The 22302-nt window shown below is 39.3% G+C and overlaps 1 protein-coding gene across 1 annotated transcript in view; it reads right to left on the bottom strand.

Moving 5' to 3' along the window:
• Positions 1 to 22302, bottom strand: part of LOC144679617 (exostosin-1-like) — a 188972-nt gene that overhangs the window by 21076 nt on the left and 145594 nt on the right. Inside the window, exons 3-8 of the mRNA XM_078540186.1 lie at positions 19995 to 20102; positions 14480 to 14599; positions 11638 to 11770; positions 10110 to 10228; positions 9052 to 9147; positions 4734 to 4823 (exon numbers count right to left, since the gene is read on the bottom strand). Of these exons, the coding sequence (XP_078396312.1) occupies positions 4734 to 4823; positions 9052 to 9147; positions 10110 to 10228; positions 11638 to 11770; positions 14480 to 14599; positions 19995 to 20102 (666 nt within the window). The remainder of the gene's footprint in view (positions 1 to 4733; positions 4824 to 9051; positions 9148 to 10109; positions 10229 to 11637; positions 11771 to 14479; positions 14600 to 19994; positions 20103 to 22302) is intronic.

The following is a 22302-nucleotide window of genomic DNA, read 5'->3' as shown; positions in this document are numbered from 1 at the left end:
CTTCCTAATCACTTGCTGTGCCTGCATATTAACTTTATGTGATTCATGTACCAGGACACCCAGATCCCTTTGTACCTCATAGTTGTGATCTCCCTCCACTTAAATAATAAACTTCTTTTCTATTCTTCTTTCCAAAACAGACAAGTTCACATTTTACCACATTATATTCCATCTGCCAAATTTGTGCCCACTCACTTAACCCTATCTATATCAAAATAGTCATTTGGTAGTACAGAACTTGAGTATTGCTGAAAAAGAGACATATTGAAGCTTTTTGTCTTGCATTCATCAGGACACTTGGCAAGAATACCAATGGAGAATGCACCAAATGACCCTGCCTGCATCAATTGGTGCATTCTCCACGGCAACGCCTCTATCAGAGTCCACTTGCCAACCAATCAGCACTCTCTTCTCATTATATAAATTGTTCTTTTCCCCCTATATTGGTATTCTTGCAAAGTGTCCTGATGAGTGCAAGACAAAAAGCTTCAACATCTTTTTTTGCACCTAGCTATATCTGTTTGTAACCTTTTCTGTCCTCAATACAACTTACTTTTTTACCTAACTTTGTGTTATCAGCAAACCATACCTTCAGTCCCTTCATCCATGTGATTGATATAGATTGTAAATAGTTGAGGCCTAAGCATTGATTCCTGTGGCACTCCACTAGTTATAGCTTGCCAACCCATAAATGACCCATTTATCCCTACTCTTTGTTTCCTGTTAGCTAGCCAATCCTCTATCCATGATAATATACTACATCCATATACTTAGCTGCATGAGAGATCCTCCACCAGCACTATATAAAGACATCACCATCCAGGTCACGTACTATTGTTATTTGAGCAGTTGACGGAAAGTCTTTCAGTGAGAAGGGAGTGGTGCTGGACCTTTGGAAGGAGTGGTGTGCTTTTGAAAAATCTCAGTGCACCATTTGCTCTCAGTCATGGGGGCTATGGTTGCAGTAATACAGGGAAATAGAACAGTGGCATCAGAGAGGAGAAGTTGACCCCTGAAGGAAGGGGAGAAGGAGGCCTCTCAGCAGGTGGCCATAATCACAGAGGGTCTTTGGAGAGCACTTGTCCTATCTGCATCTCAGCAAGGAGCAGTGTCTGTGGCAGCTAAACTTCAGTCAAGACATGGTCATAGAACAATGCCCCCTCTTCCAACTGGACCCAACGCTGCAGAGCAGGATGAGGATGGCATTACCAGTGGTCTCAAGGAAACCTTGGTCCACAATTTCTACACCAGTGGATTCTTCCAGGTTGGAGCTGGTGACATCGCCAACATACTTTAGTTCATCATCCATCCCTGCGCTAGGAGATCACCAAGGCTCTGTACGTCAGAAGGAAAGGCCTCACTGTCATCTCTCCAAGCAGAGAGAGGTGGACATATGGCTTTGCCAGGATAGTGGACTCCCCCATGGTGTGGGAAGGTATGGACTGCAATCGCATGGCTCTGCAGGAAACTCAATTCCATGAGGGGATGTACCGCAACCACAAATGGTTCCACTCCCTGAATGTGCAGCTGGTGTGCAACCATGGTCAGACCTTCAAATTGGTGAATGCCTGCTATCCTGGCAGCAGTCATGACGCTTCCATTCTCAGCCATCTTCAGGTCACATCAAACTAAAGAGTGGCTGCTCAGTGACTACTCACTGTACACATTGCTGATGACTGCCTTCTGTCAGCCGACTACACATGGATAGCACTCCTACAATGAGTCATGCAGCAACTAAGGTTGTCATGAAGCAGATCACTGGCATCCTGAAACAATGGTTCTGCTGCCTGGACTGCTTAGGGGAGTCCTCCAGTACTTGCCAGAGCACGTTTCCTGATTGATTGTGGTCTGCCAAATCCTCCACAACCTGGCCATTATAAGGGCGCAGCCCTGCCACCAGGGCTGTAGGGACCACCTCAACAGGAAGGGAGGAGGCATCTGGGAAATTATTGCTCTGGATGGGCTGTCGATGAGCATCACATCAGGCTCCAATTCCCATGGAAAATACCCAGATCACCACTGGTCCACACTTCCCCACCTTATCATCCCTCTTATAGACCATTACAGTGTCCTCTTGATCAAACTCCTGAACGATAAGACACCACAAAACACCAGTTCCATGCTAACATTATTCAACAAGGCATCCAATAATACACAAAATTCTTAACTATTCACCCTTGTGGGTTGCCTTTGTTGGCCTGGTGCTGACTTTTAATGGGGGAAAGAGTGCAAATGGTCTTGCAGGACACCCTCAGCAAACTTAGCAATGTATTGGAGCACAGACAGGTGGACTGCTGTGAGACTCTGCATGCCCCATTGAGCACAGATATCCATAGCTATAATGGCAGTAGTCTAAGTCTGCATGGCACCAAGCTTGGCTTGCACGTCAACAAGCAGAAATCTCATGACCTCTGTCTGAGCTTCCACTGTAGCACTGGGTGACTTATGCCTGTACTGCAATGGAACAGAGGCATCTGCCATCAGACGCTGCACCACAGTTGGGTCTGCCATTCTGGAAAGGATGGGCTCCTAGCTCATTGCAAAGCCCTGTACCAAGTTGGAGTTGGATTTCTCCAAGTTCCTTGACAGTGTCAACAGGCTCTTTGGCAGGTTTCCCAATGCACCAAGCATTTCTACATGTGCACCCAGCAGCCTTCTCTCCTGTAGGTTACTCCACAAAGTCCCCATTTGCCCAAAGTCCAGTGTTGTTCAATATGCTAGCCAATGGCCACATATGGCTAATTGGGAATCCAGACATGGCTAATTGCATTTTTGATAAATAACGATCAAATGAAAAATGTTGTTAGGCATGTGATCTCAACACTCATATCCACACAGCTATATATGTGAACTTTAACCCTTTTCTCCATTTTTCAGTAAAATGGCAAGACAAAAAAAGCAGAGTGTGCGAGTATTTTCTCTACCCAGTGTTTTACTTTCTTGGTTACTGAATGATGGTCGATGTTTGTTAAGTAATTATACACATGAAATATATTTACCTGCAATGAGCGAGTGTGTGCAAGGCATTTTCTACTGAAATTACTGCATGCGGTTAAAAGCACGATGCCGTAGCCACATCTGCGGCAAATCAGTGATTTCCACTGGACAGCATTGATCTAAGGTATGCACAATGCAGTGCCAACTCAGGATCTGGGGTGGTGCATACAGCAGGGAAATTTAAGTAGCCAATCTCCCAGGTTGCTTGAGATACAGCTTGGAAGTAGTACAACACCACCACCCCACCAACCCCATTCAATTCCTGAAATCTCCCAGTCATTCTGGGAGGGTTGGGAACCCTAATCCACACACAATTACAAGGTTCAGTTACTGATCAAAACAAGCAGCCCTTGAAACACAAAAGCTTGATAATCTTCCACTGACCACCACCAAAGAAGCACGGTTGCTCTTCACTTATGGGCCTCATTTTTACCTGACCCTCTTCTTCTGCATGTGTCTCAGTCAGCACATCCTGTTTTGCCTCCACTTGGCTCTCAGTCTGTATATCATAATCATATAAGTTTATGGCACATAAGGAGATCATGGGCCAGATTTTGCCAGAGGTGGGAAGCTCAAGTTGGGAAATCTCTCAACTTGGCAGATCCGTCTCCTTTAAAAGGGCCCTCGCTCGCCATATTTTCGTTAAGGGAGGTGGGGCAAGATGGAGTCAGGCCTGTCATTTTTAAACACCTCTGGAGTCAACCTGACTCATCGAAAATCCAGGCCCACATGTGTGCTGGCTTTTTGCCAAAGCTATCCAAAACCAATCCCATAACTAGCCTTTTCCATATATTTTCTCGTTTCAGATATTTTCCCACTTTTCCCTTAAAACATGCAAAGATCTCTGCCTTGATTGCTCTCTGTGATAAAGCATGCTCCAACAGCTCTCTACATAAAATGTTTCTCCTAATCTCACTCTGTAGGAGATCTAAAGAAAATTCTTTGAGCAGGATGTCATTTATCAAGTACATTATCCATTTAGTGGGTTTCCCTGCAAGCGTGATGCAGAATCAAAATAAATCTATAGTGAATTGTTCCAAATTTGCTATCAAAACTCCACTGTGATTTAAATAAAGCTCATCAATAGTTGAGTCCACTTGTGTTCGGAGGAGAATGAACACCATAACCATAAATGGATGTATGCAACATGGCTACCATGAGTTGGTCTTTGACCCAACATATTCGCAAACCATTCACTACACTCCCTAGAAATGTATTAAATTAATACAAATGAATATAAGTTATAATTCCTAAATATAACTTTAAATATAGAACATTTAACAAATCTTGTCTGTAATGACAATTTATTGCACTGGCACTCGTTTATATTGTGACGCACAAGGCATTGCAGTTGTGTGACAGGCGGGATGGGCGGAAGGGCTCTTTCTTATCCACCATTGTTTGTATGTGCATGGGCAACAAATGTCAGCAGATAATTGTAAACATCTCAACTAAGCCTAATCCTGACCTTGTTTAACATCTGCACAAGTGCTCTCTAGCACAGGACACCTAATAACAATCAGGAACAGGAATCCTAGCTGAATTGTTGTCTACTTAGCCCAACTGCACTGAAGCCAATTGCAGCACCCCCATCTCTATCCTGACTGAAATCTACTAACTCTGTACAGACAGGGATCAAATCTAGCACCTTCTTGAACTGCAAGACTTTCCAAACTCGACATTGCATTTACAAACTGAGCTAATAGGGAAAGCCGGTGTACATTAAATATCCTTACCTCTGTGGTAGAAAGAACAGTGTCTTCATCAAGGCTAAGTACTGCATGTGTATTGATGGCATCATATGGAAGAAAACGGCTACTCATAACCTGTACATAATGCAGAAAAAAAGCAGATAACTAGTTTCGCATCTTCATGGGTGGTAAACACAAGACCAGTGTGGTCTTACAGAAAGTCCTGATAAATGTTTGTTGCTAAATTGATATTTATCACATGCATTAGATAACATCACTGCTGAATCTACATTAACACATTCCGGCACTGACGGTTCTAATTCAAACACAGCTGTGCGTTCCTCCCATATCTCCAAAAGGTACCTCCTTCACACGAAATGCAATAACAGACTCTACAAAACATTGCCAAATTATTCTAAACAAGAGGTAACATGCAACATTATTTGACTTAGTCACAAAATCAAGGTTCAGTAAAAGTTGGCAATCATAGGAAATTGCACATAGGACTACTGAAAGGCTTTTATGTTTCTTCTTGTTCATCCTCTTCACGGAGGAAGCCATTCACTTCTACAAATAACAACAGTTGAATTACAATTGCTGTGTCCCATTAAGCTACATAATTTTGGGAATCTTTAAACGTTTAGCATTATTTCCAAATTTTAAAATGTATACATCAAATACAAGCAAACATTCTTTAAATTTAATTCTCCATAAAATACAGGACTCCTGGTGCAATGTATACTGCACTGAAAATAAAGTTTAGTCTTGGCAACATCAAGCTCAAATTGAGGGACAAGAGGGACACAAATTTGGGTGTCCACCAGACATGCTCTGGTGCAAACTGGGAAATGGTTATTCTTGATATTTCTCAGGTTTTTAAAGTTATGTTTTTTTAAAAATAAGAGTCTAGCCAGAAAGCTCAGTGAGTGAGGAACTCACTGTGCAATTTTCACCAACTTTCCTCAATGTGGCTCCTAAAGAAACTGACTTTTGCTGGAGTATAGTTGTTCAGTCAGCAGCAACCACCCAGTTGCTGATCCTCTGATCATGTGCATGCTTAGATGGTGGGTATAAATGGGCTTATGACTGTTGAAAACCAGTCTAATTCTGTTCTGTTCCATATAAAGAGTGGGAACATCCCTCATTTTCCAACTTCCTGAGGAACACAGACCATTGAAGCAATTCAATTTCTGGCTATGCCAAGGTCCATTAACTCAGCTCGCTCAGTGGTGTTTCATTTTCTAGGGTTTATAATACAACGCCTTTTGTCTACCAGGTCAGACTGTAAATTCTAATTAACTGTCAAGGTATCATTCAACAAAGATTCCTTTAGTGAAAAGAAGTACCACATAAAATGGTACAGTATTAAAAATACTCTAGGGAGAAAGGAAAACATGATCATTTACTTATTATAATAGAAAGCAAACGAATGAAGGACAAAAACACTTATCCACCCATGCCATTCCTAGCAGCAGGAAGTGTGTATACTCCAGGACAAATGGGGCTAATGTTCATTGTTTTTTTTTTTACAGAGAATACACAGGCATAATTTTTAAAGAGCACTCGTTGGTCAAAAAGATGCTTTGTGCTACAACAAACAAACACCTTTTGGATTGTCCCAGGCCACTTCACAGGAATGATCGTCAAACAAAATCTGACACAACTGATGTTAGGGACAGGGTGAGGGAGAACTGTTGAAATCCCTGTTCCCTTCCCAACTATTCGCAATTGGTAAGCTTTTGAGAGGAAGATGTGCGTGTGTTTTTTTAAACCCGAGCGTGTGAACAATTTGAAGAACCAGCAACAATCTTTTTGTGGGTTTAAATAAAAATGATTGTTTATTTACACGCTGACTCTGAAATCTAATGCTACGGCACTCACTCAGTCACACAACCACACAGATATACTCAAGGAAAGTACAGTTGAAGAGAATAGTGCACTTTTACAGGCTGTAAGCAAACGAATAGTTCATAATTCACATGATTGACTTGTTCTCGAAAACACACGGTGCAGGCCTGATACAGAAGACGTTTTCAATCATGAAGGGTAGTTCTGATAAATTCAAAAGCTGAAGTCGTATGCCAAAGTCATTTCAGGATTCTCACAAAAAGATGGACTTTCTGCAGGTCACAAAGTTAGTTGCTTGCAGTCTCATTACTAGGAGGTCAGTTTCATATATTGGTACACCCAAAAAGGAACAGGTTTGGAGGCCTTGTCATGTTACGGCCTCAGGTTCTTTTAGGGCATAGGTGTTACTGCTGTTACTGCTACTGCTCCTACTTTCTGCAGTCAGCATTTTAAAGATTACAAAGGGACAAACATGGCTGCCTTACAATGTGATGCCTCACAATGGCAGTACCTCTTCCAAATATGGTGGATGTTTTAGGTTGATTAGCCACATTTTGGTTGATTGTTTTAAGACACATCCTGAGGGGGGAGTTAAGATGATCACCTTCATTGTTTCAAAAAAAAAAAATATCCATTCAGTTCAGGAATGTCTCTTGATGGTCTCAGGATATGTGTAGTTAACACCTTTTGTCCCTGATAAACAGTGAGGCAGCTGGACAGTGAAGCAATTTTTTAATACACAAGCCAGGTCATCTGACGTTTGGCAAACATCTTTGCAGTACATTGGCTTTTCTTTTTTTAAAAATGGCTAATTACAAAGAGTAATTACATTGAGTAAAGTTTGAGGTTATGTCTTTGCTGGACGTGACAATGAGGTTACCATAATGTTGGTCAAGAGGTAGGTGTTAAGAGGCTTAAAGGAGGAGAAAAGTTGAGCAGTTTAAGGGAGTGAATTCTAGAGCTTTGGGCCTGGAAGGTTGAAGGCACAGCCACCAATGAATGGTGAGGGAAAAGAAAATCAGGGATGCCCAATAGCACAGAATTGGAAGAGTGCAAAAATGTTTAAGGGTTGTAGGGCTGAATGAGGCTACAAAGACAGCAAGGGGTGAAGCATTGTTGGGATTTGAAAACAAGGATGTGAATTTTAAACGGTGTTGTTCCTGGACAAGATGCCAATGTAGGTCAGTGGGCACAGGGGCAATGGGTGAATGGAGCTGGTGCGAGTTAGGATGAGGGCGGAGTTTAGGATGTGAAATTCAGAACGGATGCAAGGTGGGAGGCCAGCCAGGAGCATTGGAATAGTTGCGTAGAGAGGCAAACAGGGCATCGATGAGGCAGAGAAGCCGAGGTGGGGCAGAGATGAACAGTGTCATGGAAGTGGAAGGGGTGGAGAGGACACGCATATAGCGTACAGCATAGCTTAAGATCTCCAAGTGCTTATTTTAGAAGACAAGTCAATTTAACCGGCCTGAAAAATTAAAGTCAAAGTTCCTAACCTTCAAGGTACAAGCTTCATCCAACGTGGACTCTTTGAAATTGGCCATTTTTAAAAGTGAAAACCCAATGTGCTCCAAAGAGAAACATCTCAGCTGAACTGAAATAAAGGAACAATGGAAACCACTATAGAGTTCTATATAGATTCCTACAGAAATTACAGCTGCAGGGTGTTATTGGAGAGACACATGAAGGCCATGGCATGAAGTGTAGAGATGTCCTAAACATTAAACTCAAACATCGTTTTGGAAAATTAAATAATTTTAAATGTCAAATATGGATTTAATTTTGGACACACTGAAGTGTTTACATAACTTGACCGTATCCTACATACACTTGCATCATAAATTAGAATTTATATATACTTTTCTAGCAGGGGTTAGAACTTCCTACATGTACCAGTAGATCATCATCATGAGGCAGGAGAAAGAGCAAAAAAATGACGGCATGTTTAACAGTCTTTACTTTACAATATGAGAGCTACTATCAATGGCAGTCTAGGTTAGGAATTTGAACTGGATTGTCTGGTTGATACCACAGCTTTACTGTTACTGATTCAATCCACTGATTTACATACTTTCATGTGAGCCACAGCTTGAACTACTTTTCAATGAAAGTCCTAATGAACCAAGCCATTTGATATGGCCACTGCACAAAATGACAAAAAAGATTCACCTACAAGTAGAATTCATGAAAGTCTATGTAAAGTTTTTAGTTTTTTTTAAAAAAGCCTTATATTTGCAATGAAGATTCTAGTTATAACAAATTAACCAGGATGCAGACCATAGAAACCACAAATATTACTGGGGTCAAATTACTGGGCCCAATGCCACTTGATAGTTTCTGGTGCATGTTGCAAGTCTTTTTTGTCCCCTTAAATCATCTTTTCCTGGCAAGATATCAAAGATTATATTCAGAAGTACACAAAGTCAGCAAATCCTATATAAGCAATCTCCCCACTCTGTCAACTCACAGGGCAAAGTGAATTGAAGATAAGCATTCTATGAAAAAGAAAACTTACTTTATTTTCCCCTTCGATTACCAGTACAGGGACAGCAGTGGAGGGCCACCGGTGTTTGGCTGGCAAAGGTTTGTCACAGTCCCATAACACAATAACCTGCAAACAGCCAAGCACCACTGTGATTAATATACAGTATTTACATTGCCACTAAGTTAGTGTCAATTAAAATACTCTGTTCCACATTATTCATTGACAACAGAGTTACATACTTCAAAATTATAGTCATTAATTTTTAAAATACTTGAATATTTCTCAGCCTTTGATTTGTAAAACATATCTTGACAATAGTTTCATGATCATAGAGCTATAAATCTTGGGTAAAATATTACAATTCAAAAGGGGCAACAAAAAAAAGCACACGGAAAGTGCGAATGTATGCGTGTATGAACATATGGAGAGAACCAAAACATTGTGAACCACGATGAAAGTAGTAAGTATTTTCTTTGCAGGTCTGCCATCATCAATTTACATCCGGATACTGTGGTGTTTGGAGCAACACAGCTTTTCCATAAAAATGTGCATCACCATATTAATGGTTTACACATCACAAACAGACAGGGTGTTTATCCAGGAAGCAGCCAAGCCCCACAAAAGCAGGAAGGTCAAGGTTCAACCCCCCCAGTCAGTGCTGAGTTAGCTGATTTCAACTGCTGCAATGGCAGGGGCATGATAATTCACGAGACAGCCACAAGTTTGGAATGAAGGTGGGAAAATACCAAATCAGACCTATTCCAACTCTTGATTACTTTCTAACCACACTGACTAGATGGGGTGTGTTCGCACAATGGGGGAGATAGACTTCTGTGGTAAAACAACTGTGGGAACACCATAGACAAACAGTTGTTGACACATTTGACATCAAAACTCATACATAAATAACGATCAATTTGATGAGGTACCAGTAAGGCACTTCACGCCTGTAAAACTGGACTGCAGCAAAGATGCCTTCCAGAAGGGCAGGAAAGAAAATTGACAAGGATTTTTAACAAAACACAAATCTCCACCCCAGCCTCTAAAAAACAATTTTTTTTTCTCTAACAGCAAAATGGTCAATCTACCTGGGCACAATATTGGGACTTCGCTACTGCTACTAGGAGTTTTAATATTGGCTGTGACTGCGAAACCAGCGGAGTCACTACGTGGATAACGGCAGTAAACTTGGATGAAGACTTTATACCTGAAACCAAAAACATAGAAGCTTAAAGATCAGTGCCTGAACTCACAAAACAATTCAAATAACCTAAGCTGCCAACTCTTGCACAGAAATCTAAGGCATCAACTTAACCAATGTGTTTGACATATATACGTTACAGGTCACTAGATCTTGTGAATGCTGGTTAACTACATCAGAAAATCCAATCCAATATCCCACAATTTTGAGTGGGGCATTTTGCAGCATGCTTTATTAATTAGGCTTATTTTTGAGTTGAAGGCTGAGGGAACTTTGTGAACCGCAAGTTGCTAAGGTGGAGCTGACAATGATGCTTTGAGGTCAATGGGGAATTTGGGGCCCTGATGAATAATAGGATTCATGAGGTTATGGGGTTGAGAAAGAAACAGAGGAAAGGAAACAGAAAAGAAAATAGGGTGAAATCAGCTTCAAGAGGAGAAACGGAGGGAAAGAAAAACTGGATTGAAAGAGAGGGGAAAGAGGGACAGAAAGGAAAAGAAAATAAGCCTTTATTTTCTGTAGTAATGAAACTCCAGAGTTTCAACTATTGTCTTTCTGGGCCAGAAAAGTTCAGTGACACTACAGGAACATAAATATCATTATTAAGAGGGTTCTTACGTGGTTAAGTGCCAGCCCTAATCAACTGGGGCAAATTTAATTCTTAAATAACGCACAAATGCAGCAATTTCTTGAAACTCATGGGGAGGTTGACTGCAAGTTCCTGTTTTTGCAAGGCTAATGGCATAGCAGCGCAAATTGTCCAGCAATTTGTGCCAATTCGCAACTCATGGGGTATCTCTCCCAAGCCACAAATTACTACTAATGTGTAAATCATCCAGTAGTGTGTACATTAAACCCTTTGTTATGTTCCATTGAAGTTCTAGGTAAATGCAACTGTGAAAGAACACAAAGATCATAAAATCACTTATCTGCATTACTGTAGCTTCATTTTGGAAATAAAATAAAAAGGAATTCAACTTTGCAGTGGTCATTCCATAAGTTTGAATCAATAATTATTTTATAATGCAGAAGTTGGCTTCTACTATATTTAATCATATGGAGATATCCTAAAACATCAAAAATGAGTAGAAGCATAAGATTGCGACTCTAATTATTGCTACATTCATAAAATTTTTTTGCAACTACCTCAGTTCAGGCCATCAGTGAACAGTGAAATTTCATTTTGGCATGTTTGCCTACCCTATCATTACCATACAAGGAAGTAATCTAACATTCAGATTCAATTTTATTTTCCTATAATATATGATTAAAGCATTGCATTATAAATTTTGTACCATAAATATGCTGTCATTATATTTTGTATAAGAAAAGGATTCAACATGTAAAGGATTACCAACATATTAAGATTCATCAATGCTTTCATATAAGCTTGAATTACTTTGCCTTCTACTTACCTAGATAAGAATAATAAAAAGGAAAATCTCCTAGATGTGAAGAATACTGTGGCTGACTAAATAATCCTCCCGGAGGTTTATTCCAAATTAAGCCATTGCGAGATATATGGTTCAGGATTCTGTCTTGAATTATCTATAAAAAATATAGTTAACGATGCTAGTGACTTCTTAATATAGACTGATCCTTTGACCTTGGGTATGGATAATTCGTAAACACTGAAGAGTCAACAATAATTTATTTTTCATAATCTATTCAGCGATTGCTATCTGTTTAGTTTCTAGAACAACTCTGTACAAAATGTTTTCGGGTTGAGCGGTGACACAAATATATTTAATTTCTATGCAGCTGCAATAAATGTTGCAACATCACATTTAAACATTGCTTGAAGATGTAATTAAAACTTTAAGATAAAAATACACTACAATAAAATCTACAGTCAAGTTGCAAAAGAGATGATTTATAAAGGTAATATATAAGCTTTAATTTAAAAAAATGAATTAACAACTTAATCCAGTGTTTTAAGCGGTCATGATACAATCTAATGAGATTCAACAACCTAATGAGAAAAGCACAAAGTCACACTGAACCAGAAATTTCCAGACTTGATTCCCAGTTCAGGCATAATTTGTTATCCCAGCTAGAGAAATAATTGAAATGCAACTATTTGGCTGTAGGCTAAAGTGTGGATGAAGTAAGGGAAGAGATAAACCATGCGTCTCACTGTTGATTGCTATCCAGTTACGCAGGTTAGAAAGCTATGATGCTCCGTAATGTCTCTGGGCTTTTTTTTGTTCTTTCAAGGGGTGTAGGCATCGCAAGCAAGGTCAGCATTTGTTGCCATCCCTAATTGCTCTCAAGGTGGTGAGCAATTTTCTTGCACCACTGCAGTCTGTGTGGTGTAGGTTATTTGGGTGATTAAATACTTAATTGGAGCTTAGGTCATCTAAAACAGCTTACAAAAGCAAAATACAGAAGATGCTGGAAATCTGAAAGAAAAACAGAAAATGCTGGAAACACTCAGCATGTCAGGGAGCATCGGTGGAGAGAGAAACAAAATTAATGTTTCAGGTCAATGATGTTTCATCAGAACTGGAAAGAGTTAGAGATGTAACAGAGTTTAAGGAGATATAGAAGCAGGGAAGAGGGTGGTAGTGGAGTTAAGAACAAAAGGAAAGAGCTGTGACAGGGTGGAAGGTGGGAGAGATCAGTTGACAAAAGGGATGATGGTGTAAGGCAAAAGTGGATGGTAATGGAACAAGAAACAAACGATGGTTCTAGAGGAAGCGTAAATGGCAATGGCAAAATCTTTGTCAACAGCTGCTGTTCAACAAAATGGGAGCAATGGTTATGATATGAAATTATAGAACTCCATGTTGAGTCTGAAAGCTGTAAAGTGCCTAATTGAAAGATGAGGTTTTGCACCTTGAGGTTTATTACAATAGTGTGGGAGGCCAAGGGCAGAGAGGTCAAAGTGGGAGCGGGTTGGAAATTTATGACTGGTGATTGGAAGATTAGTGTCATGCATACAAACTGAACAAAGTGTTCCACAAAGCCCTCTTGCAACCTGCATTTGGTCTCCCCACTGAGGAGACTACATCATGAATAGCAAATACAGTATACCAAATTGAAACTAGTACAAATAAATTGTTGCTGCACCTGGAAGGAGTGTTTGGGCCTGGACAGTAAGAAGGGAAAATTAGTTTACACATTAGGCAACCAATGAGGTTGCCTTAGGAACTTTCACCTTGTGAACCCCCTACAGCCAGCCTGTTTGGGTCCTGAGGTAATGGTCTTTCGGTTAAGAATTAGCATTACATTACATTAAGAAATGTAAGATTTTAACTCCTTAAATCCTGATTCTAACCTTAAAGAATACACATCAAAAACTTCAGAAGACCAAAGTACATTCTTGTTACATGGCCCCTGATGAATACACTCTGTCCAATCTTGTACGGTAAAATACTTGGGCATGGTACAGAGGGGCTGCTGATATTTGTACAGTGTACCCCACCAAAATAGCATTACCAGTAGAGAAAGTTGGCAAGAAACAGCATAATTATTCATAATTAAAACATTAATTTAAAATCAGCTTTTTAAAGGGGTTTTCAAAGTCATCTTAAGACCTGTTTTATACAAACTTCAAAATTTTGTGAAATTATCTGATTAAAGTGAATGGGAATGTGAAATAGGTGTCTCACACCATGATTTTATGTTGATATGTTCATTTTGGTTTCTAAATGGCAAGCCAATAAATACAAAGGATTTCTGAAGAATCAGAAGTTAAAATATTCAATGCTCTCTTCCATTCAGTGGGTTGTTTGTGATTAAGTTTAGCACAGTGCAGAAAATGTATTCAGCTGCAAATCTTCTTGGATCCAACCCTTGCATTTGTAGTATCACTGTTTTCTAGATTTTATATGGAGCACAAACGCCACCATTCAAGCCCCACACACAAAATAATCTAAACAGTCAATTATTTGCACCGTGTATAGATAAGTGATGAAATTATGTTGAATTGGATAAGCCTTCCACATTTACTGTTGACATTGCTGTTACATTGATTAAGTCAAAACTTCATTATAGACACAACTTGATCACGATGAGCAGAAATTAATTTAAAAATCAGTCCCACATATCCACATGATTCTGAAATCTTTCAAGCAATGAGTAATAGAGGATTTGGACATTCTGAATCAATTCTAAGCGCCTGTAGGTGTTTGGTGGGTGTTAAAACCCATTTGGAAATTATTTTAGTCTTAAGGTTTCAGAATAAGGCATAGAAACAGTTCATTGTTGGATTAAAAGGACAAATTGGCATGTATTACCCCAAGTCATACTCACTTCTAATGTAGTCAATACTATCCTCTCAACGGAAGAAAAATAAGCCTCCCATAAGAACTGCGTCTGTTGCCTAAGTGCTAGGATTTTGTCCTGATTAATAGACCTTATTGTTGAAGGTATCTGTAAGACAAGACAATGAACAATAAGCAATAACTGCAAATGTGCACCTTTTAATTAAATCCACTAATTGATGAATAAATCTACATAACATTCAGTGAGAAAATCTGCCAATTTATTGCTTCATTACAGTAACGAATTTGCAAGGAGCTTGTGCAACAGTCACATGCAACCTAGACCTTTAACCAGCACAACACAAAAGGTTCAGGTTAATATGCAGAACTGTGCAAGTATGATAGCATTAGATGCTGGCATACATCTATTGACATGTTCTGTTCGGGGGCAGCAAAACTCAATTAACATACATAGAGATTAAAACAAGACGTAAATTTTTAAAAGCTGTACTGAATGTATCATCCAGACTTAGGGCTACAATTCCCCATTCAGATGGATCCTGATCTAGCACTTCATTAGGACAGAGTAATGGTGAGTGAAGAAAAGAAGGTACGTCAATCTGGATGATACCCACAACCAAATGACTGGTATACAGTAGTATTGTCAGAGGTTGGATTTCACAACTACTTTTTTATCTCAACAATATATGGAGATTTTCACAAAACAAATTTTAAAAACTGTAGATTGATATTTGGGATCCAAGTCAATGACGAAATGTATTTGATCTAGATGTTTTGAAGAGTACAATAATTATGAAAAATGTATAATCATCTGGTATGCAAAAAGTTGACTGTTTAATATTTAACAGCACTTAATAAAATTAAAAAAACCTTTGATGAATCACAGGAAGTCTATAATTGGTCTCCTGCAGTAACATGTTTGTGTGAACTGTAGATCCAAACTAATCAAAGCATGAAATAAAATTCCAGCTGGGAATTGAATCAACTGAAGCAATGCAATATAGAAAAATCTGTGTGCTAACCTGCATTAAATGTAATTACTGGGAAAGAATTGGTTTGTGAGCTATTCCCACCAAAAAAGCACAACAGAATTCTCCAAATAATTATAGAGCATTATTAATTCCGGAGAGAGAGTTAGAATACCCATGCTCCTTTATTGAGTGCAAAATAGCTTACATGTGTACTTGTGTGACCTGATACATCCCATTTACAAATCAATTTAGAAATATGTAGTTCAGACTCGTACCATGCTAGATTTTAAATAGTTAACACAAAGCTGTAATGTCAAATTTTAAAACTAGTCTTAATACAATCTTACTAAATATGTAGCTAAAGATGTCAGACTCAAGTTATGTAGGTAGAGCAGAGACAACTGTTTTCCTAATACAACAGTGACTGACTGCAGAGCTAACCATAGGGTGCTGCTATCAGTGACAAATACTGATATCATAGGACATTGACGTGTTTGTCAAAAGCAATGCATCAGCGGGAAATGAAACAGAACTAAGAATTTTGCACTCCTTTGAATGCACTTTCACAATTTCTTATCTGCAACTTATACGTAATTGACAATAATTCATTTTCACCTTCATCACAAATGCCCAATGAAGCAAACATGATGGGGAACTTCGCCTGTTCTTCTTACTATAATATTCTATGATTCTATTACAAATATTTGTTATCCACCACAGGAAATACAACAGTAATTACTCTTCAAGTAAGCCTTTATCTTTCTAATTCAAAGTTTTTAAGCCCTTAGTTACTTTCCTCTGACTATTTGTAGAGTAGCTAGGTGTTAACTTAGTCTTAAAAACATTATTTTATTAACTTTTATTGGCTGGAAATCAATATCCCATTTAACATATAACGTGATGAGGAGAATACACCAAAAGTCCACTTCATTTTAATTCAAATTACATTTTATAAGCCATGAGACAAAAGGAATTAATTTTCAACCTCTAAAATTGGATCAAAAACTGTAAAAGAGACATCAGACAAATATTCAGCACTGAATGTCTGAAACAAATGCAATTTGCAGACATCACGCTATTGTACGCCTCTTGTTACATCAGTGCAATGGCAATATGATGGCTCATTTGAGCAATTCTCAATACAAATTTGAAACATCTTGAAATATACCCAGCTGAACCACAAAAGTGCTACAAATGCCAAAGAAAACAGTAGTGAAACTTTGGTAGGAGACATCCTATGCCACATGTGCACCGGCAAAGCAAGGCCCTAGCCATACACTTAGAGGGAGTACAAGGTATGGGGACAGGGGACAAATAACTGTGAATATCCTATGCTCGCATTTTGTTCTGAATCAACATCACAATGTTCAATTATGCTATAGCTAAGTGCTGCATATCTTTGACAATGAAGACCATCTATATAGCAATTTACATCAAGGAAACAGCCCATCAGTTCATGCTTCTGTTTGTCCTCCACACGAGCAGCAGTCCTAACCCCAAGTGCCTGTTATGATGTAACCTGTTCCCATATCCTTTTATCTCTCATTCTTTCAACTATCTTCTTATTCATTGACAAAGTCTCTCCTTCAATCAGTAAATCCAGTAGCGCATTCCACAGTCTCACAGCTCAAAGATTTCTACTATTCTTGTACATTTTACATTTAACCTTGTATCTATGCCCCTTTATTCTTGATACCCTCCCAATACCATTAGAAACAGCCTGTTCCTATTTACCATATACCAACCCTTCATAATTTGAAACATCTATCAAACCCTTTAATATCCTACATTTTTAACAAAAATAGCACCAATTTTCCATGTCTCTGTACTTACTGATACTAGACAGCACCCTAGTGAACCTGCACGGTACCCTCTTTATTAATGTAACATCCTCCCTATGACATGGGGCTCAAAACTGCGTACGTGATCTTATTATGGTTTATATCTATATCTATCTATATATATGTTCACCATTCCAGCTGAACTTTTAAATTCTACATTTCTTGCTATGAAATCCAGTATTCCATCACCTTGTTTCATCGTTTTAACCATTAGAACTAATGTTTTGTGAACTCAAACTCCAAATCCCTCTGCTCTTCCACAAAATCCAATACCCTACACCCAAGTATAACTGTTAAATTTAATTTTTTTAAAACCAAAATATACCACCTTACACTTAATGACACTGAATTTCATCTGCCATGTTTTTGCATATTCTACCATCTTATCAATGTTCCATATCATTCTTTTTGGTCATTTATTTACCACGTCTCCTATTTTAGTGCTAGCTTGCAAATCTGGTCTTATATTAAACTTATTAATGTACTTTTTATTCATTCATGGGTATGAGCATCGCCGGCCAGACGAGCATTTATTGCCCCTTCCAAATTGCCCTTGATAAGGTGGTGGTAGTGAACCACCATCTTGAACCACTGCAGTCCTTGTCATATAGGTACACCCAGCGTGTTGTCAGGGAGGGGGGTGCCAAGATTTTGACTCAAGAACAATGAAGGGATTGGTTAAATAGTTCCAAGTCAGAATGGTGTCTGTGACTTGTAGGGAAACTTGCAGGTGATGGCGTTCCCACATTTCTGCTGCCCTTGTTCTTCTGCGTGGTAGAGGTCATGGGTTAGGAAGGTGCTATCAAAGGGCCTTGGTGAGTTGCTGCAGAGCATCTTGCAGATGGCACATACTGCTGTCCTTGTGTGCCAGTGGTGAAGGGAATGAATGCTTGATCTGCTGAACGGGGTGCAAAGCAAGTGGGCTGCTTTGTCTTGAATGGTGTTGAGCTTATGAGTATTGCTGCAGCTGCACACAGCCAAGCAAGTGGAAAGTATTCCATCATGCTCCTGACTTGTGCTTTGTAGATGATGGACAGGCTTTGGGGAGTCAGGAAGTGAACCCCTTGCCTCTGACCAGCTGTTGTAGCCACAGTATTTATATGGCTGGTCCTTTCAGTTTCTGGTCAATGGTAACCCCCAGGAAGAGATAGTGGGCGATTCTGCAATGGTAATGCCATTGAATGTCAAGAGAAGATAGTTAGATTCTCTCTTGTTGAATGTGGCGTGAATGTTACTTGTCACATCAACTCAAGTCTGAATGTTGCCCAGGTCTTGCTGCATGTAGCAATGGGTTGCTTCAGTTTCTGAGGAGTTGCAATTGGATGGAGGGAAAATCACTGATGAAGCAGCTGAAGCTGGTTGGGCCTAGGTCACTACCCTAAGGAATTCCTGCAGCCATGTCTGGGAGCTATTGGCATATAACAACCACAACCATCTTCCTTTGTGCTAGGGATGACTCAAACCAGTGAGAGTTTTCCCACTGATTCACATTGACTTCAATTTTGCTTGGGTTCCTCAATGCCACACTCGGTCAATGTGGCCTTGATTCCACTCTCACCTCACTTCAGGACCAACGCCTTAATGAAGTCAGGAGCCATGTGGCCCTGGCAGATTATAATGAACAGAAACCTGTTGGTTCCAATACCCACTTCCAGCCACTCTGAAAACTGAATTCAATTCCTCTGCTTCCTCCCTTCTATCTAGCTTTTAATCCAATCTTTTGCCTTTTCCATAATATCATACCACTTGATCTTCACCAATAGTCTTGTGTGGTGCCTTATAAAGGGCTTTATAAAAGTCCAAATACATGGTTTTACATTAATCTTAAAAAGTTCAAGGGCCTTTATGGCCAGTGCTTTGTTATCCAACCGATGGGAAACTTCCTCGATTAATTAGGTCAGTTAAGCACAATCTTTCTTTCTGAAATTTGTACAGGGTACTTCTAATTATTTTCTCATCTAAATAATTAGCAATTTCATATTTAAAATCCAAAGCTTTCCCTAATTAACTGACCTGTAATTACCCAGGTTAGGTCTGTCTCCCTTTTTGAAAAGGGTTATCATTGACCACTCACCAGCCCCCCAGCACACAACTACATTCAGCAGAACCTTTATCCTTATCTGCATGTCAATTCTCTAGCAGTTTCCTCAACTTCAAATTATTCTAATACAGCAAAACCTGGAGGCTTAATTCTCCATAACTTTTCTGTGATGCAAGGTAGACTATGGTTCTATGAAGAGAGTATCCTTCTGGTACTTCAACAAAGTATCCAATCAGCCCAGGCAATGAATGTTCACAGACAATTTGATCATGAGGTCATCACAGCTGGGCCCAAGTTGTTCATCATCTGGCCTTTATTGTTCAGCGAGGACAATCAGATAACACTCACCCTGGCTGTATTCTTCTTCTGACCTGGAGACATTATGGCCAATTGTAGGGTGCCTGCAACATGGAGCAGACTTGAACCCCAGCACTGCATCGTTGTGGAACTGGAGTGCAGGGCATGGATCTTTTGAATTTAACATTTTGCTATTGCAAGGGTCTTTAGTATTTGCTCTACAATCACAGATGATATAAATAAAAACCTAGAGATTGTGTACCATTCACCTACAATCGCCACCCTCCACCACTCTCATTGCTCAGAAACCTCTTCAAAACAGTTTAATATCGATCTAAAACTAATGAATGATTACTGAATTAAATCCATATTGCTACAATACAGCTCTCCTACCTGCAGTAACAACCTTTCATCTCCAACGACAATAGCTTGGTTCCAGTCAATGACTTCTGAAAATGGCAGCTCCCATCCGTTACTTAGCATCACTGGAATACATGCAGCCTGTGATAGTTATAATAGAAAATGTACAAATATAGATCAAAGATAAAAATGTAATTTATAAGTATGAAAAATTCAAGGAACATTCATTGCATCTATGGTAAGATTTTAGACCTGGGAACATTTTGCATAAAGCACCCTGTCTAATATATACATAGCCCTTATTCATTACGTGAGAAACCATGTCTTCCTCTTCTGGAGGACAAAATAGGGAAGAAACAGATTTATGTTTGAACATTAGAACAATTCACAACATTAAAGACTACAGGTTTTTAACTGCACTTTCAGGATGCAGGCATTGCTTTCAAGGTCAGCATATATTGCCCCTAAGTTGTCCCAAGAACAAGATGGTGGTGGGGGCCTTCTTAAGCCTCTGCAGGTCTGGCACAACTGTTTGGTTTCCTTGGATACTTCAGATGGCAGTTAAGAGTCAAATAGGTATGGGGCTCGTTCTGTGGGCTATTGGTCAGGGTTTCTGGTCAGGTTACTAACCACTACACTACCATACCCATTGAAACACAAAAAACATTTGGAAATAACATGGAAACAGGTCATTGCACACAGCCAGTCTGTATCATCATTTAGCATACAAGTAAATTGTTCTAAATCTGTTACTTACTCTGACTCATATCCTTTCATTCTCTCGTATTAAATTCACCTATTGATTCTAACTTTCAATGTTTTCATAGTTTCTGCCTCAAACACTAACCTCAAGAAGTGAATTCCACCACCTCACAGCTGTCTAGAAGAAGTTTCTCATGCCCTCTGTTCTATATTCTTTTACATTTAATCCCGTGTCTGTGGCCCCTTATTTTAGCAACTTCAACTACTGAAAACAGTGTTTCTACCCAACTCTGTCCCATTCTTTCAGAATTTCAAACACATATTACACCACAATCTGCCTTGTTCCAATGAAAAATAGTTCAATTTTTCCAAGTCTTTGTATTTGCATTTCCTTGTACTGGGAAATTTCTTAGTAAGTCTGCGTTGTACCGTCTCTAAAGCCTCAATATTGATCTTATAGCGTGGAGCCTAATAGTGTACCACAGTCCTAGTAAGGTCATATACTAGGCTCATCATTATCTCTTATACCCTATGCCTCTTGAGATAAATCTAGAATTCTATTAGTTTTTTAAAAAAAACCTGAGATGCTACCTTTATTGTTCTGTGAACCTCTTTCCCCAAGTCCCTTTGCTCTTCCACAGCACCAAATCTAATTCTATTTAACGTATAATTACTGCTGTGTTTTTTTTAAAAACCAAAATGCATCATCAGTATGACCAGTATATTGAAAAACTATAGTTAAATTCCAGAGGGTGTTAAAAAGGAAGAAAACCCTGTCACAAGATACATAATATTGAAAATGCAAACATTCTGATAATTTGTGAACTGTTAACATTCAGGTAAAAGCAGAACTAAAAGTATCCACCAAACAATTCAGTAACAAAACTTCCATCACTGAAGTAACTTGCGTAAGCAAAAGAAAACAGGAACTTGGCAAAACGCAATGAGATAAAATGATAAAGGTGTGCAAGTTCCTTCATTTTATTTTATATTGGGTGGGATTTTCTGCACCCACCCGCCACTGGGATCGTCCGGGCCTGCCGCAAGTCAATGGACTTCTGGCTGAGGCGCCGCCTCCCCCGCGGCAGGTCCCACCCGCAACGAGGCCGGAAAATCCCGGCCATAATTTTAAAGTTTTGCAAAATTCTGTTTTCATTTACTTTTATTAAGTGTCAACGAAATGAACAGCAGCTATCAGCTATATTTTTTTTTAAGGGAAAGAAAAAGTAAATATGACGATGTACCTTACACCATCCATTGGCATCTTACATCCAAGCTGCTGGTTTAAAACCAACATTTAGGACTTGAGTGTAAGTTGAGCAGTACTCCTGATTTTGTTGTTTCCCCGGTGAGACGTTTCCACTTCTCAACAGCAACACTGCTGCGATGGGGAACTTCGTGTGGGAGATCCCTGGCTCAAACTCATATCTTAACCGCAGCATGACACCATTTGTTGGTGCTAAAAATAATGTTCACTCTTTCCTTTCTTATTAACTACTGCACTCACCGCCCTGAAAATATTTAGTTATCACCATCAGCTTAAGAAAGAAAAAAACTTACTTTTATATTGCACCTTCTCACACCTGCAAGGCATACCAAGTGCTGCACAGCCAATGAATTACTTTAAAGTATAATCACT

This window comes from Cetorhinus maximus, chromosome 4 (assembly GCF_964194155.1).
Source record: "Cetorhinus maximus chromosome 4, sCetMax3.hap1.1, whole genome shotgun sequence".
Lineage (NCBI taxonomy): Eukaryota > Metazoa > Chordata > Chondrichthyes > Lamniformes > Cetorhinidae > Cetorhinus > Cetorhinus maximus.
The sequence above is the reverse complement of the archived record's forward strand: the minus strand, read 5'-3'. Positions and strand labels throughout refer to the sequence as shown.